Source organism: Syngnathus scovelli, chromosome 1 (genome assembly GCF_024217435.2).
Source record: "Syngnathus scovelli strain Florida chromosome 1, RoL_Ssco_1.2, whole genome shotgun sequence".
NCBI lineage: Eukaryota > Metazoa > Chordata > Actinopteri > Syngnathiformes > Syngnathidae > Syngnathus > Syngnathus scovelli.
The window spans coordinates 6,190,001-6,217,741 of NC_090847.1; the positions used below are offsets into that span (position 1 = coordinate 6,190,001).

The 27,741-nt window shown below is 42.1% G+C and overlaps 2 protein-coding genes and 1 pseudogene across 4 annotated transcripts in view; 2 read left to right on the forward strand and 1 right to left on the reverse strand.

Annotated features, from left to right (window-relative positions):
- Positions 1–17,667, reverse strand: part of LOC125984791 (BTB/POZ domain-containing protein KCTD16) — a 22,678-nt gene extending 5,011 nt beyond the window's left edge. The window contains exon 1 of the mRNA XM_049746998.2: positions 13,442–17,667. Coding sequence (XP_049602955.1) covers positions 13,442–14,240 — 799 coding nt within the window. The 5' untranslated portion in view covers positions 14,241–17,667. The remainder of the gene's footprint in view (positions 1–13,441) is intronic.
- LOC137840787 (uncharacterized) lies at positions 3,408–9,928 on the forward strand (annotated as a pseudogene).
- Positions 17,668–17,816: 149 nt separating the features above from the next.
- nr3c1 (nuclear receptor subfamily 3, group C, member 1 (glucocorticoid receptor)) overlaps positions 17,817–27,741 on the forward strand; it is a 51,162-nt gene continuing 41,237 nt past the window's right edge. Inside the window, exons 1-3 of one of the 3 annotated variants that reach the window (XM_049746945.2) lie at positions 17,819–18,102; positions 18,745–18,793; positions 18,894–19,871. In XM_049746945.2, the coding sequence (XP_049602902.1) occupies positions 18,901–19,871 (971 nt within the window). In that variant the 5' untranslated portion in view covers positions 17,819–18,102; positions 18,745–18,793; positions 18,894–18,900. Of the gene's footprint in view, positions 18,103–18,744; positions 19,872–27,741 lie in introns of all 3 variants that reach the window. The other 2 variants (XR_011086535.1, XM_049746938.1) reach the window with 2 other exon arrangements.

The following is a 27,741-nucleotide window of genomic DNA, read 5'->3' on the forward strand; positions in this document are numbered from 1 at the left end:
TGTGGCTGTTTGTGTGGGAGCAGAGTTAGGCAAAATATGCTTAAGCAATATCACAAAACTATACACCTTAGGTTGCATACGGTATGCAGTGAATGTGGATTGTCTTTCACTCTCATGCACCCAGCGATGCCACCAAGGAGTTGAGGACCTGTGTACAAAAGCAGCACTTTGGACATACAAAAATGTCAATTTGGGTCATGCCACTTCAATACTGCAATGAAAAAAAAAATTCTTGGGCCACTGTCAGTAATGAACTCTTGAATATTCACCACTTTTGTTCCGTGTGGTGTGGCAAGAAGATCGATTCCCATTCTTCAGAATCATTAGCAAGCAGTCCAGGTGTAGTGGGCCTTTCGCCTTAAATCAGCTGGCATAGACCTCCAGTCCTTGTAGTCATAAATCCATACATTTTCTGATGGTGGTGGAGGTGGGCTAAGGAGTTATCATGTGTTTATGTCAATGTTATGGCAGTGCACTGTCTATTCTAGTTAGACTGAGTTCTAGACGGGAACTAAAACTCATCTGATCCATTTCCATTACATATAGACTTAAACCAACTGCTATGTCAAGAGCCAGGTGTGATTATCTCCCATTATTGTTCAGCCATGTTGGAGCTCTGTGGTTCACTGAGTGCCGTTTTTTTTACCCCATTCAGTCAAAGTAATGCGCGGGAGTGTACCACAAGACAACAACGGGGCATACATTTCATCTTCACGGCTCGTAACTTTTCTTCCTTCAACATGTCCTCCCACGTTGTCAATTACACAGAGGAAATAGGCTTCTTTTACTGAAGATACACTCGCTATTTCGCTATATTCCATGCAATCGGAGATAAGAAGGTACAGTTGTAGGGTCAACATCTGTTTATAAGAAATAGAATCATCCACGCAAGCAACACCCTTTAATGGTCTTTTTCCAATATGATGATATCCTCAGTTGCTATGATATCACATTGGGAGCAATAATTTGTCCATTAGCTCCTTGTGAACGGAGTTCAAGGGGGGATTTGAACCTTTCCGCGCTCACTGTAATAATGACCTTATCCTAGACGCAATGATTATATTGAAATGATAGTAAGAGAGTCACTAACAGCTTTTTAATGGCTAATCCATGAGTAAAGTGGCCAATCAGTACCCCCCCCCCCCCCTGCAGAAAATGAATCGAGCCGAGTCCAGCAGACAAGCAGCACTCGGCAAATGGATGGAGGCGCTTTAGTGACCGGTATCCAGAGGAAGGGAGCGGGGTTGTAAGTATTGTTTCTAAATGGATGGAGGTTGGAGTCCGGGTGGTGGGGGGCATGAAGGCAATACGCCAACTCCCAATAATAGCTGCGTGCAATTTTCAGAGTGAATTGTGACCTCAAAATCAGATGATGTGTACAGTGCATGTGAAACCAGTGCAGCAGTTGAACTGTCAAAGCATTTGGCACAAAATGCAATTCTGTGTTTTCAAATCTCGAGCTTGCCTGAGATTGAAGTTCACTCACTTGACTTGATGTACAATTTTGTGGAGTTTTGTTAAGAAGAGGAAGGGAGATGCCACTAAAGAATGATACCAGGATACGCATATATACATGCAGGTATGTTTAAACAAGTGGGCGTCCATTTTCTGAAATCTTTTCAGGGAAGCCATTGATCGCTATGTCTTTCTTCTCAGATCCATACAGCCTCTCTTAAGAGATCCTGTTACCGCCACATTAAGAGACAGGAGCAAACTCTGTTTCTGCATTTCTCAACAATGCTAAGCTAAATTCTCTTTTTAATGAAACCAGGAACACTTGTCCTGACAGGAAATGGTCTCATTTCATCAGCTTGGATGCTCATTAAAATGACACTTTTTTGCTGGTAAATTGTGCTAAATGGCAGAAGAAGTAGGACATGACGTGGACCGAAGGCAGGGGGCTCAGACAAACGCAAATGTCACTGGGTTTGTTTGCTTGCCTCTAAATTAACACACTTCTTGCATACAGTCCGTCATCAGGAAAGCAGTTCTGGGGCTTGGCCTGAAAGAATACTCTGTTCCGAATGCGCCTTAGAAAAATATGTCTTTCATACAAAAGGAAAACTACACGTCACTGTTTGAATCGCTGTCATGCACAGCGACATGTGTCATCGGACTTTATGAGATCCCAGCTCAGTGAACAGCAAAAGATGAACTATACATTTTTTCCAGCCTTAAATAGGGAATTGGGAATTACAGGTGCCCTCGGGCGAGCCACTGAACCCCTATGACTATTTCTTGGCCTTGTTTGTTCTATTTTCACTTGAATTAACGGTGGAATAATTTTTACAATGAGTTTGTTTGCATTATCTTGTCATATTTGCCCAAGTGAGCACTTCTGCCCTCTTTTGTAGCCTCGAGGGACTAATAAAGCAATCCTCATCTTCGTGATGAAATGGTAAATGGGCTATACTTGTGTAGCGCTTTTCTGGCTTGGCTATTCAAAGCGCCTCACACTGCTTCCTCATTCAACTACTGATGACATTCCATCAGGAGCAAGTGTCTTGCTCAAGAACACTTTGACAGTCGGGGATCGAACCCCCAAGGAGATCCATTGAGTAATATCCATTGAGAATGATTGCACTGAATTAGACAAAACGATTCTACCTCGTGCGGCTCGGTGTCGCACTGGGTAGCACGTCCGCCTCACAGTTAGGAGGGTGCGGGTTCGATTCCACCTCCGGCCCTCCCTGTGCGGAGTTTGCATGTTCTCCCCGAGCCCGCGTGGGTTTTCTCCGGGCACTCCGGTTTCCTCCCACATCCCAAAAACATGCTTGGTAGGCCGATTGATCCAAATTGTCCCTAGGTGTGAGTGCGAGTGCGAATGGTTGTTTGTCTCTGTGTGCCCTGCGATTGGCTGGCAACCAGTTCAGGGTGTCCCCCGCCTACTGCCCGATGACGGCTGGGATAGGCTCCAGCACGCCCGCGACCCCCGTGGGGACTAAGCGGTTCAGAAAATGGATGGATGGATGGATGGATTCTACCTCGTGGGTGTCACCGTTAGCCTGACATTACGTGTAATACTTCCGGGTTAGAGCAACGCTGGCGTCTGGATTGTTGACTGCCGCTTCGATCCCGAACCGTGACCGCTATTTGTTTGCCCCCTATCTGTTTTGTGTTTCCCGTTTTAAGTGTGCCCGTTTTCTCTTTGTTTTTCCTTCTAATTTTTGCCTTTTCACCTGCCCACTGTGTATCTCTGGAAGCTCCGCTTGCACCTCTCTGTTCCCGCTCCCTCTGATTACGAGCTACGCTAGCCAGCTAGTCAACCCACCACTAGACCCTCCTACCTCCCGGCTCTAATCCTGTAGCTTCTCGCTCTTGGTTCGGCAAACAGCCTCAATCCAACTTTCTGGCCGCTCGGCCGGCGTCCTCGGGGGGGGGGGGGGGGGGTTCGGCTGTGTGCCGCCATGACGCACTGGCGCTTGCCGTTTGCACGGGTACAGTCGGGATTGACCAACATCACCAGCCACTCCACCAACATCACAACTTGGTCCACTGGTGCTTCCATGCATTTCACTGCCCATCAACTTCTAGCTAACCAGCTGCTAGCCACTTCTAGCATTTTATCTGGATTATTCCCAGCTGCTGTCACGTCTCATCTCCTCCATGAACTATCACTTCTATTACTCCGGGCTTCCATTCCACCAACTTTTCGCACAATTGTCTACACTGCTGCTGATCTTCATCATCTCAACAATAATCAACGTTGCCGCTGCTGCCTCAGCTGCCAGCAAGGCTGGGATCCTCCGCCGTCGCCGCTACATCCACCGTGGCTCTGGACTATCTCTTAACAGACATTTCCCTTATGGCTCACCCATCCCTTCTTTCTGGACTACCTCGCGCCCCCCCATCACCCCCACCTCCCGTACTGTTAACCTCAACAATCTCCGCTCCCCCACCCCCGCTCCATCATCCATTTCCCTCGCGCTGCGGAACTGTCGCTCCCTCTCCAACAAATCACCAGTTATTTTTTAACTACTTTCAGACAATAACTTGGATCTGCTCCTCCTCTGTGAAACATGGCAACAGCCACTGGATTTTTTTTCTCTCAACCAAGCCACTCCGTCCAACTACAGCTACATTGCCAAGCCCCGCCTCTCTGGGCGAGGAGGTGGTATTGCTGTCCTCCACAAGCAGTCCCTACACATCACTGAATTGCACCTGAACCTCCCATCTATTTCATCTTTTGAATATCTCGCTTTTTCCCTCCCCAACTCCACTACTGCTGTTCTTAGCTACCGCCCCCCAAAGTCACATCCGTCTTTTCTTTCTGAACTCTCTGAACTCCTCACCATTGTATCCTCAGTCTTCTATCGCCTCCTGCTCATCGGTGACTTCAAGATCCACATCGACCAGCCAACTGCTCCACTGATGTCTGACTTCATCTCCCTTCTGGACTGCTTTCATCTCACCCAGCACATCAACTTCCCCACCCACACCAAAGGCCACACCCTGGATATAGTATGCTCCTCCTTTCAACTCACATCCAACCCCCGTCCTCTCACCTTTCCACTGTCTGATCATCTCTGCATCCTCTTCTCCGCCCCTCTACCCTCGCCTCATAATTCCACAAAGCGCACCATCTCCTACCGCAACATCAAGACTGTAAACCCAAACACGCTTTGCCAGCTCTTATCATCTGCCCTTCCCTCCGACCCCACTTCTTCCTCCCCTGATGACCTTGCCACCATGCTCAACAACATCCTTTCCGACTCCCTTGACTCCCTAGCCCCCTGGAAAACTTCCTCTGTTACATTCAGTAACTCCGCCCCTTGGTACACCCCGCAACTCCGCTCCATGAAACAAACTGGCCGTCAACTCGAACGCCTCTACAAAAGAACCCGTCTCATCGTTCATGCTGAAACCTTTAAACAACACATCTCCTCCTATCGTGATGCTCTTCTTGCTGCCAAATCTGCTTACTTCTCATCTCTCATTAATAACACCAACCGGAACCCCCGCATACTGTTCTCCACCGTCAACAAATTGCTCCAGCCACCGGCCACCAAGCCACCCTCCTCACCCGCCCTCTGTAACTCCTTCCTTGTCAGCTTTAACAACAAAATTGCCCAAATCAACAGTTCTCTGACCATCACCATCAACAACTCCTCCTCCCCCACCTCCCATCCTCTCCTGCCCCCCTTCCCGATCTCCCGCCCTTCCCCTCTCTCACTGCCTTCTCCCTTGTCGACTCCTCCACCATCCTAGACATCCACCGCATCCAAGACAACCACCTGCTCTCTCGACCCCCTTCCAACGACCTTAACTAAGGCCTGCCTCCCTGTCCTCCTCCCTTACCTCACCACCCTTTTTAATCAGTCTCTATCCCTCGGCCACTTTCCCACTGTCTATAAGCTTGCAGCCATCACCCCGTCCTCAAAAAGCCCACCTTGGACCCACTCAACCTCTCCAACTACCGTCCCATCTCCAATCTTTCATTCTTTTCCAAAATCCTTGAACGCATTGTCTCCGCCCAACTCCACACCTAACAGCTCTTGTTAAAGTCACCAATGATCTCCTCATTTCCGCTGACTCTGGTGCCCTCAACATCCTACTACTACTTGACCTTAGCACAGCCTTTGACACTGTGAACCATTCCATCCTCCTCCAAAGGCTGCGCCAACTAGGTGTTGAGGGCACTGCACTCGACTGGCTCACCTCCTATCTCACCAACAGAAACCAGTTCATTTCTCTCTTCGGTCACACATCCATCCTCTCCCCAGTTACACAAGGGGTCCCCCAAGGCTCAGTTCTTGGCCCCCCTCCTATTCATCTGTTACCTCTTTCCTCTTGGTAATGTCATCCGCAAACTTAATCTGGACTTCCACTGCTATGCGGATGACACCCAGATCTATATACGCACCACACCAACCCATAACCCTTCCCTCACCCACTTTGAAACCTGCATCTCTACAATAAAAACATGGCTGTCCCACAACTTTCTCAAACTCAACAGTGATAAAACAGAGCTCCTCCTCATAGGCACTAAATCCTCCCCTAATAAAACTGGATCCATCACACTCACCATCGACTCCACAAACATCACTCCCTCCCCCCTGGTACGCAACCTTGGCGTTATTTTTGACCCCACACTGTCCTTTCACCCTCACGTTAGCTCAGTTGTCAAGACCTCCTACTTCCACCTCCGACGCATTGCCAAAATCCGGCACTGCCTCTCTCTCCCTGCCGCTGAATCCCTCATCCACGCCTTCATCTCATCCCGGCTTGACTACTGCAACTCTCTTTTCACTGGAATCACTGCTCACTCACTCCATAGACTGCAACTAGTCCAAAACTCTGCTGCCCGTCTCCTTACCCACACCTGGTCCCGTGAACATATCACTCCTGTTCTCCGCTCTCTTCACTGGCTCCCCATTGAGGAGCGCATCATCTTCAAGATACTCCTCCTCACCTTCAAAGCCCTCCACAACCTGGCTCCCACTTACCTATCCGACCTCCTTGTCCCCTACTGTCCCAACCGCCCCCTCCGATCCTCCAACACCTCACGTCTGACAGTCCCGAAATCTAAGCTCAAATCCTTTGGGGACAGAGCCTTCTCCTGCACTTCACCCCGACTCTGGAACTCTCTCCCTCAGTCTGTCTGTGACTCACCCACACTCCCCATATTTAAGTCTCGTCTAAAAACTTACCTCTTCTGTCAAACCGATGACCTCCCCTACCCATAACTGGTTTCCTCGTCTTAATTTTTTCCCATTGTCTCTTCCCCGTCTCCCTACCCCTCCCCTCCTGTTTGTCTTTGCCTTCTTCCCTGTAAGCGTCTTTGGATTTTTGAAAATCACTATACAAATTTAATGAATTATTATTATTATCATCGTTGTGACAGTGGAACTAAGTGCTGGCATCTCATTTTATTACAAATTTAAAGTTTTGTGAATGTACTTTACCTACCCTGCATCAGCGCATAATGTTTTTGAGACATGCCACAATCGAGCCTTTGTTGACTTTGATCGGAATTGGGCACAAAAGTCTCAAAGTTGGGTAAGTGTGTCGTTGACACATCTTGTGGTTGTTACATCAACAGTTGTACTTCAAGACTGTCTTCCAAGTAACCTCATTTACCAGGTAAATTGCAAACAATCTCAGGCGCTTCGTGCCCTTCTGTCTCATATCCGCACAAATACATTTTAGCTTAGCTAGTGCAGCCTGAGGAGGAGTGTAGTTTACATGCTTGTTAGCTTACGAATTAGGTCAGTGTGCCCTTGCAGCAGCGGGGGGAAAAGCTTGCCTTGTAAAGTGACCGGCCTTATAGCAGAAAAGAAATCCGTTTGACCACGACGGTCCTATTTGCTGCACAACCATCTCTGCTGCAGCTTAACTGATTGTTAGCACACGCAGCGTCTTGTAATATTTACATATATTTGAATGTGTCAATATAAAGTGCTTACCCTCAGCCAGCCAGTGGAGCTGAAACCAAGACACTGACAAAGAGTGATGATATTGCACGTGGGGGAGACCTCATGGGACTCATAAATGCTTTTTTTTAACTGCATAATCATGTTTCAATAATCCTTGATTTATTTGTTTATTCATTTTGGCCTCCAAAAAATGAGTCTTAAAGTTCAGGATCAGATTTGAGTGCAAACTATCAATCGTGTGATTCATCATACTTTGAAATACAAATGATCGGCTTCTATTGATTGATCCAACTATGTTGGAGTCTGCACATTACTGATCAAAACCATTTACTGCCAAGGTGAGGTGGCACATCTACTTGAAGTGATGTAGTGCAAAATGGCAGCCGCTCACAGCCGTAACTTACTTCTGACCATTTCTCAGCCAGCACAAGTGCTCTATCAGAAGTGGATGAGTTATTCATGGCTGCCACCATCCATCTGTCAGAGGCATCGCCAATCCATTCGGACTCCAAACGAGCTGGGCCCAATCTCTGCCTGGCCTGCATTACAGCCTGGGAATGGATTCCATTCCTCCAGAGGTAAGAGACTCGAGTCACATGACTCAAGTCGACTTACAGAAGCTGCTAATGTTATGCCTTGCGACTTGCTTGGCAAATACCTTTAAAGACTCCACTTGACAAGTCAATTTGTTTACATTTGATTTTTTAAATATTTTGTGCCTTTTGTTGTTGAAAGAAAAGTCGTTATTATTTGAGTTGTGCGTGACACCAGTATAACTACAGCAACTACGCGGGGCTTCACCGTATTCCTTTTCTCTGGCCAGCATTGTATGACTTGAAGAAGCAGCCCTTAAACTAGGTTACCCTTCATCTTTCCAAACTGTGTCTCCAGTAGATGGCTGTAGACAGGGTAATATTTTGGGATCCCAGATTGCTTTTTAATCAGCCAACACCCTTCACGTTCCCCAGAGATAATTAGTGGTAATAAGACTGTCCTCAAATGCCAGCTGGGAGTTTTGGAATTCTAAGTCCTAACAGGAATAATATCACCACTGCCAATGTGCTTATTGTGCGGGATGACCTACTTTTTTTGTGATAAATAACCCTTTCAGCAGTCCCTCTGGAGTCTGTCGAGATGCTGCTACCAGAGGGTTTTTATTAATCTTCAGGGGCATCACACTGCAGGTATGCCTACCTTACTTAATGCCTATAGTATCTATTTTGGTGACTTACAGTAGATCTGATATCACTGCGCAGGCGCAAACCCAAAACACAAACAATGACAGATAAAAATAAATTAAAAATATAAAATAATATATAAAATAAAAATAATTAGTACTGACTGTAGTTAGTATTGTAAACCAAATATTTCATATGATAGCATTGATTTGGTCTGGGCTAGCTGGTTCCCTCCCTTTCTTCCCCCAAGCCTCCATCCATGACGTAATGCACCTCAGAGGTTTTGTGAAACTTTTATTACATCCAACACACAAAGGCAGGGCATGGTGCAAACTCACTATTTAACTTAACAGTACAGCAATTAACATTCTTAACTGTTATTCAAGTGTAAAACCCAGTCAATTCCACTCTGAAGTCTGGAATGCGTACAAATCACTAGATGCTGGATTTCATCGCTTAACTTAACAGTACAGCAATTAACATTCTTAACTGTTATTCAAGTGTAAAACCCAGTCAATTCCACTCTGAAGTCTGGAATGCGTACAAATCACTAGATGCTGGATTTCATCGCTGGTGATGCTCTACCAGGCCTCTCTGCTGCAACTGTCTGCAATTCCTGCTTGTGTTGCCTGGGGCATTTTCCATTCACTTTTGTCTTCAGCAAGTAGAATGCATGCGAGAATGGGTGATGGCCTTGGTCATTGCATAGCACTGCACTTCTTTGCCTTCAAAAACTCTTGATTGTTTTCGCAGTATCGGAATTCATCCTGCTTTTTTTTGGTCACCACTCACCACAACAAATCCAGGTTAACCAGTTCTGTCGGCAGCCATACGTGATGCCATGTGTGACATCGGCCTATCGTTTGGGGAATCAAATAATTTTAAAAAGCCTAAGAAACATAAAATATTGCCATGAAAACTACTAGAACATATTAAACTATTTGAAAACACACAAGCATTTTGTTTGAGGCTGTAAATACATATTTTGTGTGTTTATACCACTTGGCTGTTACGAATGAGTACCGTATATCTGATTTGGGTCACTTAAATCCATCCCACTGCTATCTATCCACTTAGCCATCAATTTTTCTACTTATCCTTTTCAGGGTCACCGGTCAGTTGGAGCCAGTCCCAGCTGACTATGTGTGAATGGCAGACTTGCCGATTGGTCGGAAGTCGGTCGCAAAGCACAGAAACAACCACAAGTTACGTTTGTACCTCCAGTCAGTGAGAGAGAATCAATTCTACATTGGATTGCAGTGTCAAGCCTGCCATTTAGCATACTCGCAGTGACTGCTGCTAACTGCTTATGGCATATTTGTTGAACAGTTTGTTGAAAATGGCCCCACAGGGACAAATAAATAATTGAAAGGATGTGTAATTCGCAATTGCTCAAATGAGGACTTAATCACTATCAGCTACAACAAAACAACAACCCAACAAGCACTTTTTTGATAAATGCCTTGATTCTCCCACATCAACACACACACACACACACACACACACACACACACACACACACACACACACACACCTAGGACAGATTCTGCTGATGGAATCGTTCATTTAGTCAGCAGGGGACTCTAGAGCGAATATAAAAGAAATGGCAGTTGAGCATCTTAACTGGTCCCTTGACGAATGACACGGATTGCGCAATACTACACTAATTTGATGGAATGGAGTGAAATAACTGGATTGAGACAAACCTACTTGCAGGAAAATGGCACAAAAGATGTCCTTAATGATTTCAAAGAAAGAGTAATGTGGAGTTGACACTTTTGATTTTCCCTTTTTATTGTTTCCCCTTTTATTCTGACCCAAATGCCAAGTCATACAAGTGAAACACTGACTTACAAGAGAGGCACGTAACAATAAGACTATTTTTGTTCTTGCGCCCTCTTTGACAAATTTGCTTATGTCAATGTAATGTGCAATTATCACTAGTTAGTTAACGTCTCTTCAGATACTCCGCTTGCATAAACATTTTACTGTGCCTTGTTGTGTGCCAAATTTTTCACAATTTCAAAGGTTTTAATTATTCAAGCTGGCAGGGTTATTAATAGCACCTTTCTCTGTGGTGTGTCAACTTTAAAAGACATTTACTTTTACTTTACAAAGACCTTACGTACACAATACAGTAAATGCAATTTTAAATGGGGGGTGCCTGCCTGAGGTCATTCAATGTCTCACGTTCAGAATCAGGTTGCAGCATTAGAAAGGGGCTGCTGAGCAATGTGCTGCAGTCTAAATATGACAACTCTGTCCTGGCCCCGGTCGCGGTGTCCTATCACGAATTACAATGTGAGTCGCCTATCCCATGCCACCACCAGCAAAATGCCTTTTTATTTTTTTTACCATGACCTTTGCTGTTATATATCAGTGTTTTTGCTCCCTTGTCTTTTTTTTCCGCCCCCTTTGGCCAGGCCTCATGCAACTTTTAGTTTCTCATCCCTCTTGCTCATCCGCTCCGGCCTCAGTCTGCTCACTTTTCTCTTTCCTTCTAGCCCGAGCTTTTACGTTCTCTCTCCATGTTCCTTTCTTTTCTTCTTAGAATTCATTATTTCCCTCAAGCAGCTCTAAAAAATACACCCCCTCTCTTGAAGCTTTCCATGGACAGAAAGTGGGGTTAACCTACACCTGGAGCTGCTCCTTCATGTCGAATGACTCACATGCTGTTGTGAAGTTCAGCTCGGGCCACTGCACCTTTCAAATCTAGGCTATTGGAACATTAGAGAGAAGTCGCATCACTCACTCTTTTCTCTGCACTTCCCACCTGAACACGCCAACTCGTTTTTTTTCTTCCTGAATTCCAAAGGGAAGCATTCAGAACAATGAACAAAGTGATTTTTAATTGGCCATATGGTCCTCCTCTTCCTTGCAAATATGCCATATTTGAAGCTAAATCTGGCTTTTGCTGATGAAGAATTCCAAGCAAAAAGCTGATATGAGAGAAAGCAGCACAGACTTTAGTCAGTCAGATTTGAGTTTTTCTCTTTTTCTGCTGTCGACTGGTGCTATATAATTCATAGGCACAGTAAGCATTTATGTCTACGTATGACACATGTGCAGCACAATTATGACTTAACCCCTCCAAGCATCAGTTCAGTTTGAAATGCTGAGCCCTTTTTAAACAGATTGCTAAACAAAACAGTCCCTCAAATAGCCTAGCCTAGCCTATGACTCCAAAACATTTATTGATCTTGTTTATTGAATTACAGATCATTTATTACATACAGATACAAGAAGACATTGAAAAAAATAATGGCATATTAAATTGTAATTTCAATATTGAGGGAAAAAAATCACAATTTCATTATTGTTCAAAATTATTAAGGTCTGGTTTTGTCTTACTTAATTTTTTTTCTAAATACCACCTATCCCAGTTGACCTTAGGCAAGAGTTGGGCTACACCCTGGATGCGTTGTCAGCCAATTGCTGCACTAACTACCATTCACACTCACATTCACTTATGGACAATATGGAGTTGTAAATTAGCCTAACATGCATTCTTGTGTTGTAAAAAGAAAAAGGGACTATATTCTGCTTGGGACGCCTTGCTTTTGCAGTTAGGGGTTGCCCATCCATTTTTTGTCTGGGCTCGGGACACTAGCTGAAAATCAGAGCTGTGCTGTCTGCATGAAAGGCAGCAGCATCCACCATTGTACACCACCAGTGCAATAAAATTGGTTGTCCAGTGTTCTGGAACAAATTGGGTTCTACTTCAGAGACTGTGACGTGCATTTATGGCCCTCGTTCTTATGCGATGTTGACCGAGTTGCGTTGTGTAGCTTGCTGTGAAAGTAGCAAGTTCCAGTATTTGGGCCACATGACCTAATGTGCATGTTTGGGGAATGTGGGAATCCCATCACTAAAATATGCGAGAACAAGCAAACTTGAAGTCCAGATTCAAATTCCAGAACGGTGATGCTACTGTAATAATACACTCTAAAATCACTTGAGTTGAAATTTAACATGGGTCGAAAAGGCACCAATCCAAGTTTTTGGGTAAAATTGGATAATCCACAAAACAACCCAAAGTATTGGGTCATTTCTTTAAAAACGAAACAACTCCTACTTCAAATAACAAGGATATGATTGTATTTGATTGTGCCAATGTTTTATGTGATGTGTTCTATTGTATTGTTATGTTCTGTAAAGCGCTTTGTTACAGCAACAGCTCTTGTGAATCAAGAGTTATCGTATGAATTGTATGTATAAAGAAAAATATGCTTTTATTTAAAATAACTTGATTGAATTTTACTTGATCTGTGGGTTATTCATTTGACCCAAATGTTTTGGCTCAAGGAAAAGAGTAAAAGATCCTTTTTTTGACCCACACCCTAAAAATAATTGTGTAAAATTGTTTTTGTTCAAAACAATCCAATGTTTGGTGAAATTGTCCCAAATTTGTATAGGTCTGTCCAATTTTTGACTTAGCAATTGCAAAAGTTTTTATACCTAAATCAGATTTTTTTTTTTGGCCCAGCTGTTTCAGAGAATGAATGAATTAATTAATTAATGAATGAACGAGTTAATGAATGAACAAATCAATGAATGGGTGCATGAATGAGTGTATGAATGAGTGCACGAATGAGTGCGTGAATGAATGAATGAATGAACGAACGAACGAACGAACGAATACCCTTAAAACTGCTGGGTTAAATATTTTTAATGCAAACTGGGTTGTTTTTAATCCAGCGGTTTTAAGGGTGAATGAATGAATGTTTTTTTTTTTTTTTATGTTTTAGAGTTTAGGCTAATTTGCAAGCATATAGAAACATCAAGAAAAAAACTTATGAAATGAGCTCTATGGTAAGGCTGTGGCCGGTGAGTGTGTTGCGCGTGCGTGCGTGCGTGCGCGTGTGCGTGCATGCGCACTCGACTCACGGTAGAAGATGTACTGCGCGTAATTGGACCAGAGCCTATCGTCCGCGTAATGAGCGACAGAAGAGGCGGTCAGGGAGGAGTTGCAGGCCACGATGTGAAAGCCGCTTTCTGACAGCATGTCAAACGCCCTCTCCGGATGCTTGAACTTGAGGTAAAACCGGCACGTGTAGCGGTCCGGGGGACGATCCGCGTCTCTGTTCTCATTGAGCGCGTCGCCGAAGACCTCCTTGGCCAAAGCGATCCTGCTGCTGATGAAGATCCTCGGCAACTTTCTACTCTTGGAGTCGGGCTCACTTTCTTTGCCTCCCGCCGCTCCTTTCAGAGCCACCGTGATGTAGCCGTATCTCCTGTCCAGAGAGTAAGACGGGTAAAACCTGTGCTCACTGCCCACGGACGCGTCGTCCAAATCACTGTAGTCCTCCGGAAAGAGTTTGGACTCCTCAGACGATAAAAGTTTGGCTAAATCTGGAAGCTGGAAGTATTCCGCTTCCCGTTTCAACCTCCCCCTCTCGGGGAAGTGGTCCGGGAGGACAACTTGCCTGTCCCGCAAGTAATCCAATACGTACCGAAACAAAAAGCCGTCTCTGTCGATGAAGTAACGTCCTCTAAAGTCCCGGGACAGGTCATTGGAGGAGTCCTTCTTGTTGGAAAACAGCTTCCCGAGTAGGGAATTTGGGAATGCGGTCAATGTGGCGTGGCGGGTGTAGTATACCTGCCCGCCCACGTTCAGCTCGATGACATCCGATGGAGGGCTCTGCGCTGCGCCGGCCTCTTTGGCGGGTTTGCAGTTTTCGCTCATTTCCCCCTTTCCTCTAAATCTCGCTTTGGAATGTAAGTGGGTAGATGGCGTCAAGCTCAGGGCGCGCGGTGCAGATGCATGCTTGCAAAGCACTCACAAGCCGAAGCCTCAGTCATCAAAATCCAAGGTGTGTCCCTCGTTTAAATCCTTTGAGTCCGTGCGTAAATGTGCGCATCCTTTTTCAACGCAATCGATCATCACGAGCTCATCGGGTTACGCGCATCCACTGCGATACCAGACTACATAATCTTCACTCTGTAACTCACCACCATCAATAAAGTATAAACCCTTTTTTCGGAAGCGTCTTGTTTTCTCACGGTTCAAGATCAGTGCGTAAAAGTCACAATTCCACTCTGGCTGGACGCCGGAAGCTGCTCGTATAGGTAATGGATGCAAGTGGGATTCCGGTGCGCACCCACATCCCTCCAAAGTGCTGAGTGCGGCCAGCAGACGGTTTAAGATCATGTTGAGTGAAGCTGTAAACGAGAGAGAGACTGGAGAGAGAGGGAGTGGGAGAGCGAGGTCCATTAATGTCTTACATCATCTTAAAGACAAATGACATTTGCATGACGAAAGATGTGATGTGTGTGGGTTAAAAAAAAAAAATCACCCAGACACTGGCGACCTGCAGGAATTGCGACTAATACGGTTTTATCATCCTGCCGTGCCCATTTTAATCCTGTTAGACTGTCCCATATTTACATGTGCGTTTATAACCAGAGAGAGAGAGAGAGAGAGAGAGAGAGAGCGAGCGAGAGAGAGAGAGAGAGAGAGAGAGACTGGAAGGGGGGAGGGAGGGGCTCTTGCGTTCATCATCAGTGACAACTATGTGGCACCAAACGCAGCCTGGGCCTCACTGCTGTCATTAAACATCTGGTTTATACCAGAAGTCATGGAAATGAAGTCACCCCAGACACTTTTCTCTTCGTCACCCAAATCGCTTAATTGAAAAAAAATCCATCTAATTGGCATCATCGATTAATATTTCGTCCTGGTTTCAGGACCACGGAAAGATCTAAGGCAACCCTGCATGATCATTCGTTTTCAAATCTTGAAGATCAAACTGACTTGAATGCATTAACATGGTGGGCTATATTAGGGATTTTGATGCTTGCTGGTATAGCCACCAACACCGATACCTGGTATCGGTCCTCGCCCATCCCTATGAATTGGATTCATTATTATTGACCCAGCAGATTGGACTGGAGATTCAGGCTGAAGAGCTGAGGCTGGTCGCCATTTTTGACAGGTTTACAGAAGCTGAAGTACATTTAATGTAACATTGTTAGAAAATGTTATAGCTCAGCGGGTAACTGCTCTCTGTGGACACAGAGATTAGGGTTTGAATCCCAGTCAAGGGCGGATGACCCACCAACAGAAAATTGATTTGTTGTGTCGGGAAGGGCATCTCCATGGCGTGGTAGCCATTGGGAATTTCCAAACCATACCACCAGGTATCCTATGTGGGATCCATGATGAACAATTATACACAAATCAACTGCTCATTTTTCTGCCTCTTTTTCAATGCCTAGAGCAGCATTGAGCAAAGGAGAGGCTTTTACTGCCACAGTGCTGATGATAGCGGATCACCCTTGACTCCTGGTTTTGAGGAGGCAGCGGTCACGCTTTGCCCTGTTAATTCTAAGTACATTGTGCTGGAGAAGGGTTGCTAAGCAGCCACCAGGGACTGAGTGGGATTCAAACTGTTGGGATATAGAGGATGTATGCATGAATGTATGTGTCTATGGTGCGTGCTTTTGATGCTTGTACTTGAATGTTGCTGCTGAATGTAAGGCAAGGGTGTCAAATTTGTTTTCATCATGGACTACATCAGAGTTATGAGCCCCCTTAGGGGAGCGCTCGTATTGGTGAAACAACATGAATGTCTAATGCACAAGTGTCAAACTCAAGGCCCGGGGGCTGGATCCAGCCCGCCACATTATTTTATGTGGCCCTCAAAGGCAATTTGTGTGTCAACTCAATGTTTCTTGTTAAAATACCAAAATTGTAAATTGTCTTCCCTTTTAACAACAGTGAGATATTGCAAAAAAGAAAAGAAAATCCCACTTTGAAAATAAATTAGAAAATGGTTCAACTTTTTTATGTTGGATTCTGTTGTGTGTATGCAATAATATAAAATAGTTAATGGCCCCATGAGGGAAAATCATAACTACGATGTGGCCCGCAACAAAAAAAATGAGATCGACCCCCCTGGTCTAATGGCTTGGGGTGTAACCAAAAATCACAGTTTGGTACATGGCTTCATTGGAGTTTCACAGATCTATTTGGTAACATAGAGGAACAATATGGAAAACAATTGCCATTAAATAGAGATTTACTCAATGCAACTCAACTTCTGTAACAATGCAGTTAGTTTTGCATGACAGAAAAAGACTGAACATAGGAAAAAGTTAAAGGAACTCTTAATGGCATATACAACATAAAGCACACATTTTACCCACTAAAGAATGTCATGGGCTGTAAGACATTAAAAAGTTTTTATTTTATTCTTTAATTAATTTGACCTATGATGTATCAATCTACCTTGTTTGATGTTTTATGCTTTGGATCATAAATTGTTCCTTTCCTTCTTCTGACTGTACAATATGTTCTCCTCCCTGTCATTTTGATACAAATTGAGCCCCTGACAATTGTGGAACTTTATAAATGGCCTATAAGATAAACTCCATATTTCTGAAAGACATCTTGTTTTATTTCTAATCCATGGGGATTAAAGGCAAAATCATCAAATGTATTTAACATTATAGTATCTCATTTTCATCCTTTAATTAGCTACTTCTCAGTTCCAATTGTATCTTCTAAAAGAAATTGGAAATCATGCCGCATCAGCATGACAAATGCAATACAATATGGTTCCCACCTGGAAATAATGTGCAGAAATTGTGAAGCATTAAAAAGAATGTCAAATGAGACACAAATAATGAAAATCTGCAGACATTTTGAGTATTCCATGTTTGTACAGTCAAATTTCATGCTGCATCCTGCTTTATATTCCTTCCCTTTTCCTTTTCTATAGTAGATTTTGTTGTGATACTGTGATGTGGTGTGCCTTGAGGAGGGAAATATTGCGTTTTGTGTAATATCGAGGATCCAGCTCTGGCATATATTCTCTTTTACAATAATAAGGTGACACAATCACAATTACACATATTCGGTAGAAATTGTCTCTAGGGGATGCAGCATCTGATGGACAACTGGATGTCCTGTAGCGTAGAATTAGTGAAAGATAAATGGCCAAAATGTGAAGCTAGTGTGCAGTAGATAAGGCCAAGAGTGGAAACAATAAGATAGTAAGTCTGTCGTTCTACTGTGGTATGTTAATTAAATGTGGATTGTTATTCTGAAAAGCATTTGCGTTTCATATGAATTTCATTTTTAAGGGCAATTGAACTCGATGAATTTATCTCCATTTATTATTTGTTGGGACCCAACTGTTTTGTTATACTGTTGTTACCCTTAAGTGCCGACAGATGTCGCTGCAGATTGCAAAGAGATCTGCTACGGATCAGCTTGCCCGGTTCTCCATTTTGTGTTATGCTTGAAGGTTAGCATATACAGTCGTACATACTTCCCTGATGGCTAGCTGGGGAGCACTGTAGCTTAGCTTGTTTACTTGCAGTTCCACTTCTGCTTCTCAGGCCTGCAATAAGAATCAAGAGACGTAAATATCAAGCTGACCCCCTCGCTCGGCTTTAGTTCAGCTTTTCATCGACAAATGTAGGACGAAGATACGACGCCAGAGGATTTCATAAATAGCAAGTCATTGTGGTCGGCCAATTTCAACCACAACAATGTTGACTGACGACAAGTGGGCTCCCATCAACAGGAAGTCTTTTCAAGGGTAAATCAAAGTTTTTCTCGAGGTTGGCTCGATGTGTTTGTTGACTAAACTTGGACCCGGACGCGAACGATAAACACGCAGCTATCTTGGCGATATTAGCAGTACTTTCAGCGTTATACGAGACGTGTTGGCACGCCAGTCACACTGCTAGCTTAGCATCGTAACAACTACCGATAAGGCAGCGTTAATATGCCTCACACTCGATTATCTCAACATGTACCTTAATTTATGTTGCCCAGGTATATTTACTCGCCCTATGTGGCCATTTGGTTTTGGTGGCTAGCTAATTAGCGCGGGTGGTAATCCCTTTGTTATTGTTTCAGTCTACCATTATTTGTATAAAGACTAGACAAAATGCTTCATAAAGATTCATTAAGTCTCAAAAAGCCCCTCCCACCCGCCTGCTACCTTTGAAAACCACATTCCTCTGGTCACTTCACATCACTCGTGTGTAAAAGCGCTTCCAGTCTAAAAATATGCTTAGAAGGAAAGAAATGCTCAAGAATAGCGTGGAGTGAGGAAACAAGGTCGTTTTTGTGTGTTAAATTGACTACCTGTTTATGCTAAGATGCAACCTTGCTGATCACCCTTGGCCTCAATCTCTCCCCCCCCCCCTCGCTCTCTCTCCCACCAAACAAACAGATGGACAACAGTGAAGTAAAGCTAACACTGAGCAGAGATGACCGTACAGGTAAACCGGTCAACATCCAAACTCCAGTGGGGGACAGTCCATTGATAGTGCCCCCACTCAGTGTTAGCAACTCTCCAGCCTCTGTTATTCTCCCTTCCAGTCAATTAATGCAGCCTGGACAGTCTAACGGCCTCAACAGCAGCCCTGCACCAGTGGAAGTGACATCCTCTTCTATCACTGCCAGCGTTGGTGCGTTGCAGGAAGATCCGCAACCTAAGGGCTTGACCAAAGATCAAAAGTTGCTTTCATCCAGTCGCCTAAACTTGGAGGAGAAGTTGCCACAGTCAGGGGGCAGGATAGCATACCTAACCCCGTCTTCCATGGATTCCCTTATCGGAGGATCCGATCCTAGCTTTTTCACCATGAAAACTGAGGATTTCTCTTTGGATAAAGTAGGTCACGACCCTATTGACCTTGATCATGCCTTTGAGCACATTGGCAAAGACATAGACATGAACCAGAAGTTATTCAGCGATAACACGATGGATCTGCTCAGTGACTTTGACCTCACCGGCTCTCCTTCGGATTTTTATGTCGGGGACGACGCTTTCCTGTCCACTTTAGCAGATGATGCTCTGCTTGCAGATGTCACCCAGGAGAAGGAAATCAAGCCCGTTACGGCTGAGAACGCTAACAGCAGCGGCCCGCTCGCTTTCAATGGCAACAACATCATCACCAGTCCCGATCAGTCCAGCTCAAGTATCTCCACAAATGTAGCGCCAAGCCCCATTTTGATTAAGAAAGAAAAAGAGGGCAGCTTCATTCAGCTCTGCACTCAAGGTGTGATTAAACAAGAGAAGATGTCCTACTGCCAGATAAGCAGTACCACATCCCCAGACCTGCCCGCATCCAGTCCCATCTCCATCTGTGGGGTGAGCACCTCGGGAGGTCAGAGCTTCCACTTTGGACTTGGCGCACAGCCACTTAAGGATCAGAAAGTGGTCACCTGCCAGTATGTTCCTGTTGCCACCGTTGGCGCACCCTGGAACCGAGGTCTGACTCCTGGGCCAGCTTCAGGCTTGAATCAAGCCTCTGAGGCCTTCTCAGCCACTCCTACCTACCGCAGCGGCTTTGCCAGGTAAGACACATTGGTGCTCGTGAACTGAGTCGAGGGGAATTGTCATTGTAGGCAGCTAAGGTTGTTTTTATAAAAAGTTGACAAACTTGCTGCACTGCCATATTTCATTTTGTTTGAGCAAACATCATTTGCATTGGAGACAGCTTTGTATTGTTCTTTCTTGTCAGGAATGGAAGCATTGAGAAATAAGCGCAGGCGTTCAACTTCACAAGCATATCTTTACTATTGCGGTCTCTTAATTGAACAACATACAGGTTTTTTGTTCTTTTTCTATAGAAAAGTCATATCAAAATTTTGAAAAAGAAAATAGAGTCCTATGGCGTTTTTTTGGTTGGTCTTTGATTCTCTCGTTATATAATTGGCTTTAAAGGTGAGCTTGTGGACTGTACGTTCGTAAAAGTCCTCAAACACGTTCTGCTATTATATGCTATGTTGTATGAACATCATTTTTCAAGTACTTTATGTTTTGGTAATGTATGGCCAAATTTCAGTTCATCCACCGTGAATTATGAGCATGATTTGGAACTGGCTTTTTAATTACATTGTCAATGTTCAATTTCCATCATAAACCACATTAGAACCTCAGTTGTCACAATTGAAAGGAGAAACCATTATAATTGCATTGTAGTGGGGTGGAAGGATGAGTGGCTAGAGATTTGAACCCTCCTAAAAGCTCTCAGGGGTACAATTACATGCACAGTAATGAGTCTGCTCACGTTTTGATTGGAGGTGGGACATAGGCTTAGTTACCTGAGAGCAGATGTAGATACCTGAGAGCAGATGTAGAGGGGCAGAGCCCAGCAAATTGCCTCAAATCTCTCACCCTGGGTTTTAGTCTCAAGTTTTCAACATCATGTGAAATGCAAACAGCAATGATGTTCTTGTGTTTCAGGAAAAAGCACCTCTTGCAGCCATGCTGCCGGCGTTCTTTAGAAAGTCATTGTTGATTTTTTTTTTTCTGTGTGTGTGCAACTTTTAATGATCATTTCCATTGCATTTAATTATGTACAGTGGCGGTCTGAAAAACAAGACAAATTTCATGATGACTATTGTTACTCAAGAGTAAAATTACGCAAATACTAGTCAAAAAAGAATTTGTGTTCGAGTAAACTAGACGAGTACATTTTATCTGGAAAGTAACTAATTACTACACACCTCTGATGAAGGTTGATGCCTTCATAAAAACGCGGAGGCTATACTTTATATTTTCAATTGAGTTGGCAGTCAGATGGGGAGGGGGGGCTCATGCACCCGTTGTACAGAGAAAGTGGAAGGTGGGCTCAAGAAAGAAAGCACAACTGAAAAGATTGAACGAAGCGCATTCATTTTAATCGTCATAAAACGGACCACATCGTTTTAATCGTCATAAAACAGACCACATCATTTTAGTCGTCATAAAAGACCACATTCCTGAAGGCTCTTCAACAGCACATCGCGCAAGAGAGTCATCAGCAGTGTGTGCCCTCAAATTTTTCAAGAATCACAAAGAATTTAAAACTTCAATCCAGTTCTTTTGTGGATAGCTGCTATAGTATATGAGCTCCAGATGGATGCGCAAGCCCCTCCTCCCCCTTCAACAATGCTATGGAGGTCTTTAAGTCTTCTCACGACCAGTGTGATCTGCAGATGCTCCATACAAATCATGCCTTTCAAAAGTAATGAATAGAATAGATGCGCACCCCAATCCGTGGTTCAACCTTTCTTTGTCTGGGCCACTTGTTCAAAACCTTGCTCTTGTAGCCACTGATTCAACTTCTTGTTAGTATAACCGCAAACAGCGCACCCATTTTAAAATGCTACAAGGGTCTAACAATTGTTTTGTAAAAGATTCATAAATTGCTACTTCCGGTGTCTCACGGGAAGTTGCACCCCAAGAAATAACGTGCATAGCTCTTGACTTGTTTCAATAGATGGGTTGGATGGGTCCATCTTCTGATCAGATTGGTTATGTTTTTTTTCTTTCTTTAAGTCGCTGAGCAATGATGCATATATATTTTTTAACCTGTGAATGTTTTATCATGCTACAGAGATTGATTGAATAATGAAACTGGCTGGTCATGAGACAATTTTATCTTGCTACAGAGACTGATTGAATAGTTAAACAACAGTTTGTGATGTGCAAGTGTGATGGAACATGGTGATTGAATAGTTAAACTGGCTGGTCATGAGACAACAGTTTGTGATGTGCAAGTGTGATGGAACATGGTGACTGTGGATGCCTTTGAATTGTCTAAACGTTTGCCACGCCAATCACGACAATATGTGGTTGCAGTAAAATAAGTTGCACGTGCTGTGAACTACTTTTCCTGAGGTCTTAACAATCTCTTAAATTTTTACCACCTCAAAGAAGAGATTGTTGTGTTTTGCACACAGTTGGCTCCCTCCTGGTTGGCCTCATCATTTTTAGTAATGAGGCCTACCACCATCTTTGTCTTCCGCAAACTTTATGGTGCGGTTGGTGCTGTCGGTTGGAACATGATTGTGGGATCGAAATAAAGGGCAGTTGGCTGAGCATACGCCCTCAGTGCTTAGTGTGATGGTCCTGGAGGAGCTGCTGCCGACTTTGTGGTCTACCCGTGAGGAAGTCCAGCAGCCAGTTGCAGAATGACACACCCAAGACCCAAGTGATTGTTTTTTGTACGACCTGCTGTTAAGTGAGCTTGTTTAATTTCCAGCTCAAGTCTGAGAACAGCAATCATACACAAGAATCTTATAATGTAGTTCCCCATGGCCTCATGTATAGAGTTGGCGTCCTTAAATGCCATCTTACTATACATAGTCATGTATTTAACAAATAACAAATGCAACTAGTTCTGCACATTGAAGGGAGACTAATTTAAACACCTCAAGCCTAAATAGCTGCCTATCATGTGGTTGAGTAATCATCAGCATGCTCATTAGTAGATTTTATTATATTATACTCTTGGTTACCTATTTCAAGTCAAAGCAAAAATGCAGGGTGTGCACGATTCAACTCGCTCAGGATCCCTTGTTGTGTGAAGGCGATGGCCTTCACACATATGTTATTCTACACCATTCTCTATTATTGTGTGAAGGCGATGGCCTTCACACATATGTTATTCTACACCATTCTCTATTATTATTGTGTGAAGGCGATGGCCTTCACACATATGTTATTCTACACCATTCTCTATTATTATTATTATTGTGTGAAGGCGATGGCCTTCACACATATGTTATTCTACACCATTCTCTATTATTATTATTATTATTATTCTTCTATTTTATTCTCCACACTTTTTTGTCCCGCTTCTTCTTCCACATAGTTCATCCGATTCACTCCGTTCCACTTTTGACGTGTTCCAAATATTCACGAGATGAGCGCTTCCATTTTTCTCGTTCCGAAAATTTTCCGATTTCGCAAAATTCGCGAACTTACGACAAATTTTTCCCCATTCATTCTTAATGGCAGATTCGACATTTCACATTTACATCATTCCACTTTTTTCTACATTGTTCAACCGATTCAACTCATTCCAACTTTCAACTGTTCATCTTTTGCTACCTATTCCACAACTTCCCACTTACCAAAAATTCCAAATTTGAAATTCAACCAAATTCTCCAAAATTTCATTTTTCCACTCTAACTTTTACGTTTTTCAACCGATTCAACCCATTCCAACTTTCAACTGTTCATCTTTTTCTAACTATTCCACAACTTCCAACTTATGAAAAATTCCAAATTTTCAAATTTGGAATTCAACCAAATTCTCAAAAAATTTGTTTTTCTACTCTAATTTCTACATTTTTTAACCGATTCAACTCATTCCAACTTTCAACTGTTCATGTTTTGCCTACCTATTCCACAACTTCCCACTTACCAAAAATTCCATATTTGAAATTCAACCAAATTCTCCAACATTTTGTTTTTCTTCTCTAATTTCTACATTTTTTAACCGATTCAACTCATTCCAACTTTCAACTGTTCATGTTTTGCCTACCTATTCCACAACTTCACGTTTACCAAAAATTCCAAATTTGAAATTCAACCAAGTTCTCCAAAATTTCGTTTTTCTAATCTAATTTCTACATTGTTCAACCGATTCAACCCATTCCAACTTTCAACTCTTCATCTTTTGCCTACCTATTCCACAACTTCCCGTTTACCAAAAATTCCAAATTTGAAATTCAACCAAATTCTCCAAAATTTCGTTTTTCTAATCTAATTTCTACATTGTTCAACCGATTCAACCCATTCCAACTTTCAACTCTTCATCTTTTGCCTACCTATTCCACAACTTCCCACTTACCAAAAATTCCATATTTGAAATTCAACCAAATTCTCCAACATTTTGTTTTTCTACTCTAATTTCTACATTGTTCAACCGATTCAACCCATTCCAACTTTCAACTCTTCATCTTTTGCCTACCTATTCCACAACTTCCGACTTACCAAAAATTCCAAATTTGGAATTCAACCAAATTCTCAAAAATTTTGTTTTTCTACTCTAATTTCTACATTTTTTAACCGATTCAACTCATTCCAACTTTCAACTGTTCATGTTTTGCCTACCTATTCCACAACTTCCCGTTTACCAAAAATTCCAAATTTGAAATTCAACCAAATTCTCCAAAATTTCGTTTTTCTAATCTAATTTCTACATTGTTCAACCGATTCAACCCATTCCAACTTTCAACTCTTCATCTTTTGCCTACCTATTCCACAACTTCCCACTTACCAAAAATTCCATATTTGAAATTCAACCAAATTCTCCAACATTTTGTTTTTCTACTCTAATTTCTACATTGTTCAACCGATTCAACCCATTCCAACTTTCAACTCTTCATCTTTGGCCTACCTATTCCACAACTTCCGACTTACCAAAAATTCCAAATTTGAAATTCAACCAAAATCTCCAAAATTTCGTTTTTCTACTGTAATTTCTACATTGTTCAACCGATTCAACCCATTCCAACTTTCAACTCTTCATCTTTTGCCTACCTATTCCACAATTTCCCACTTACCAAAAATTAAAAATTTGAAATTCAACCAAATTCTCAAACATTTTGTTTTTCTACTCTAATCTTTACATTGTGCAACCGATTCAATCCATTCCAACTTTCAACTTTTCATCTTTTGCTTACCTATTTCACAACTTCCCACTTACCAAAAATTCCAAATTTGAAATTCAACCAAATTCTGCAAAATTTCGTTTTTCGACTCTAATTTGTACATTTTTCAACCGATTCAACCCATTCCAACTTTCAACTCTTCATCTTTTGCCTACGTATTACACAACTTCCCACTTACCAAAAATCCCAAATTTGAAATTCAACCAAATTCTCCAAAATTTCGTTTTTCTACTCTCATTTCTACATTTCTCTACCGATTCAACCCATTCCAACTTTCAACTCTTCATCTTTTGCTTACCTATTCCACAACTTCCCCTTACAAAAAATTCCAAATTTTGAAATTTGAAATTCAACCAAATTCTCCAAAAATGTGTTTTTCTACTCTAATTTTCACATTGTTCAACCGATTCAACTCATTCCAACTTTCAACTCTTCATCTTTTTCCTACCTATTCCCCAAATTTCCACTTGCCATAAATTCCACATTTTAAGATTTTAAACTCAACCAAATTCTCCAAAATTCTGAAATTCCACCAAATTCTCCAAAATTCCGTTTTTCACTTCTATTTTCTACATTTCTCAAGTAATTCAACTCGTTTCAGCATAATTCGCCAGCATTCGCCAAGAAGTGATTCAAAGTCTTCGCCTTCACACGCAATTTCTCCAGAAATTGCATTTTCTAGTTATTGTGTGAAGGCGATGGCCTTCACACATATGTTATTCTACACCATTCTCTATTATTGTGTGAAGGCGATGGCCTTCACACATATGTTATTCTACACCATTCTCTATTATTGTGTGAAGGCGATGGCCTTCACACATATGTTATTCTACACCATTCTCTATTATTATTATTATTATTATTATTATTCTTCTATTTTATTCTCCACACTTTTTTGTCCCGCTTCTTCTTCCACATAGTTCATCCGATTCACTCCGTTCCACTTTTGACGCGTTCCAAATATTCACGAGATGAGCGCTTCCATTTTTCTCGTTCCGAAAATTTTCCGATTTCGCAAAATTCGCGAACTTACGACAAATTTTTCCCCATTCATTCTTAATGGCAGATTCGACATTTCACATTTACATCATTCCACTTTTTTTCTACATTGTTCAACCGATTCAACTCATTCCAACTTTCAACTGTTCATCTTTTGCCTACCTATTCCACAACTTCCCACTTACCAAAAATTCCAAATTTGAAATTCAACCAAATTCTCCAAAATTTCGTTTTTCCACTCTAACTTTTACGTTTTTCAACCGATTCAACCCATTCCAACTTTCAACTGTTCATCTTTTTCTAACTATTCCACAACTTCCAACTTATGAAAAATTCCAAATTTTCAAATTTGGAATTCAACCAAATTCTCAAAAATTTTGTTTTTCTAATCTAATTTCTACATTTTTCAACCGATTCAACTCATTCCAACTTTCAACTGTTCATGTTTTGCCTACCTATTCCACAACTTCCCACTTACCAAAAATTCCATATTTGAAATTCAACCAAATTCTCCAACATTTTGTTTTTCTACTCTAATTTCTACATTTTTTAACCGATTCAACTCATTCCAACTTTCAACTGTTCATGTTTTGCCTACCTATTCCACAACTTCCCGTTTACCAAAAATTCCAAATTTGAAATTCAACCAAATTCTCCAAAATTTCGTTTTTCTAATCTAATTTCTACATTGTTCAACCGATTCAACCCATTCCAACTTTCAACTCTTCATCTTTTGCCTACCTATTCCACAACTTCCCACTTACCAAAAATTCCATATTTGAAATTCAACCAAATTCTCCAACATTTTGTTTTTCTACTCTAATTTCTACATTGTTCAACCGATTCAACCCATTCCAACTTTCAACTCTTCATCTTTTGCCTACCTATTCCACAACTTCCGACTTACCAAAAATTCCAAATTTGAAATTCAACCAAAATTTCCAAAATTTCGTTTTTCTACTGTAATTTCTACATTGTTCAACCGATTCAACCCATTCCAACTTTCAACTCTTCATCTTTTGCCTACCTATTCCACAACTTCCCACTTACCAAAAATTAAAAATTTGAAATTCAACCAAATTCTTAAACATTTTGTTTTTCTACTCTAATCTTTACATTGTGCAACCGATTCAATCCATTCCAACTTTCAACTTTTCATCTTTTGCTTACCTATTTCACAACTTCCCACTTACCAAAAATTCCAAATTTGAAATTCAACCAAGTTCTGCAAAATTTCGTTTTTCGACTCTAATTTGTACATTTTTCAACCGATTCAACCCATTCCAACTTTCAACTCTTCATCTTTTGCCTACGTATTACACAACTTCCCACTTACCAAAAATCCCAAATTTGAAATTCAACCAAATTCTCCAAAATTTCGTTTTTCTACTCTCATTTCTACATTTCTCTACCGATTCAACCCATTCCAACTTTCAACTCTTCATCTTTTGCTTACCTATTCCACAACTTCCCCTTACAAAAAAATTCCAAATTTTGAAATTTTAAATTCAACCAAATTCTCCAAAAATGTGTTTTTCTACTCTAATTTTCACATTGTTCAACCGATTCAACCCATTCCAACTTTCAACTCTTCATCTTTTTCCTACCTATTCCCCAAATTTTCACTTGCCATAAATTCCACATTTTAGGATTTTAAACTCAACCAAATTCTCCAAAATTCTGAAATTCCACCAAATTCTCCAAAATTCCGTTTTTCACCTCTATTTTCTACATTTCTCAAGTAATTCAACTCGTTTCAGCATAATTCGCCAGCATT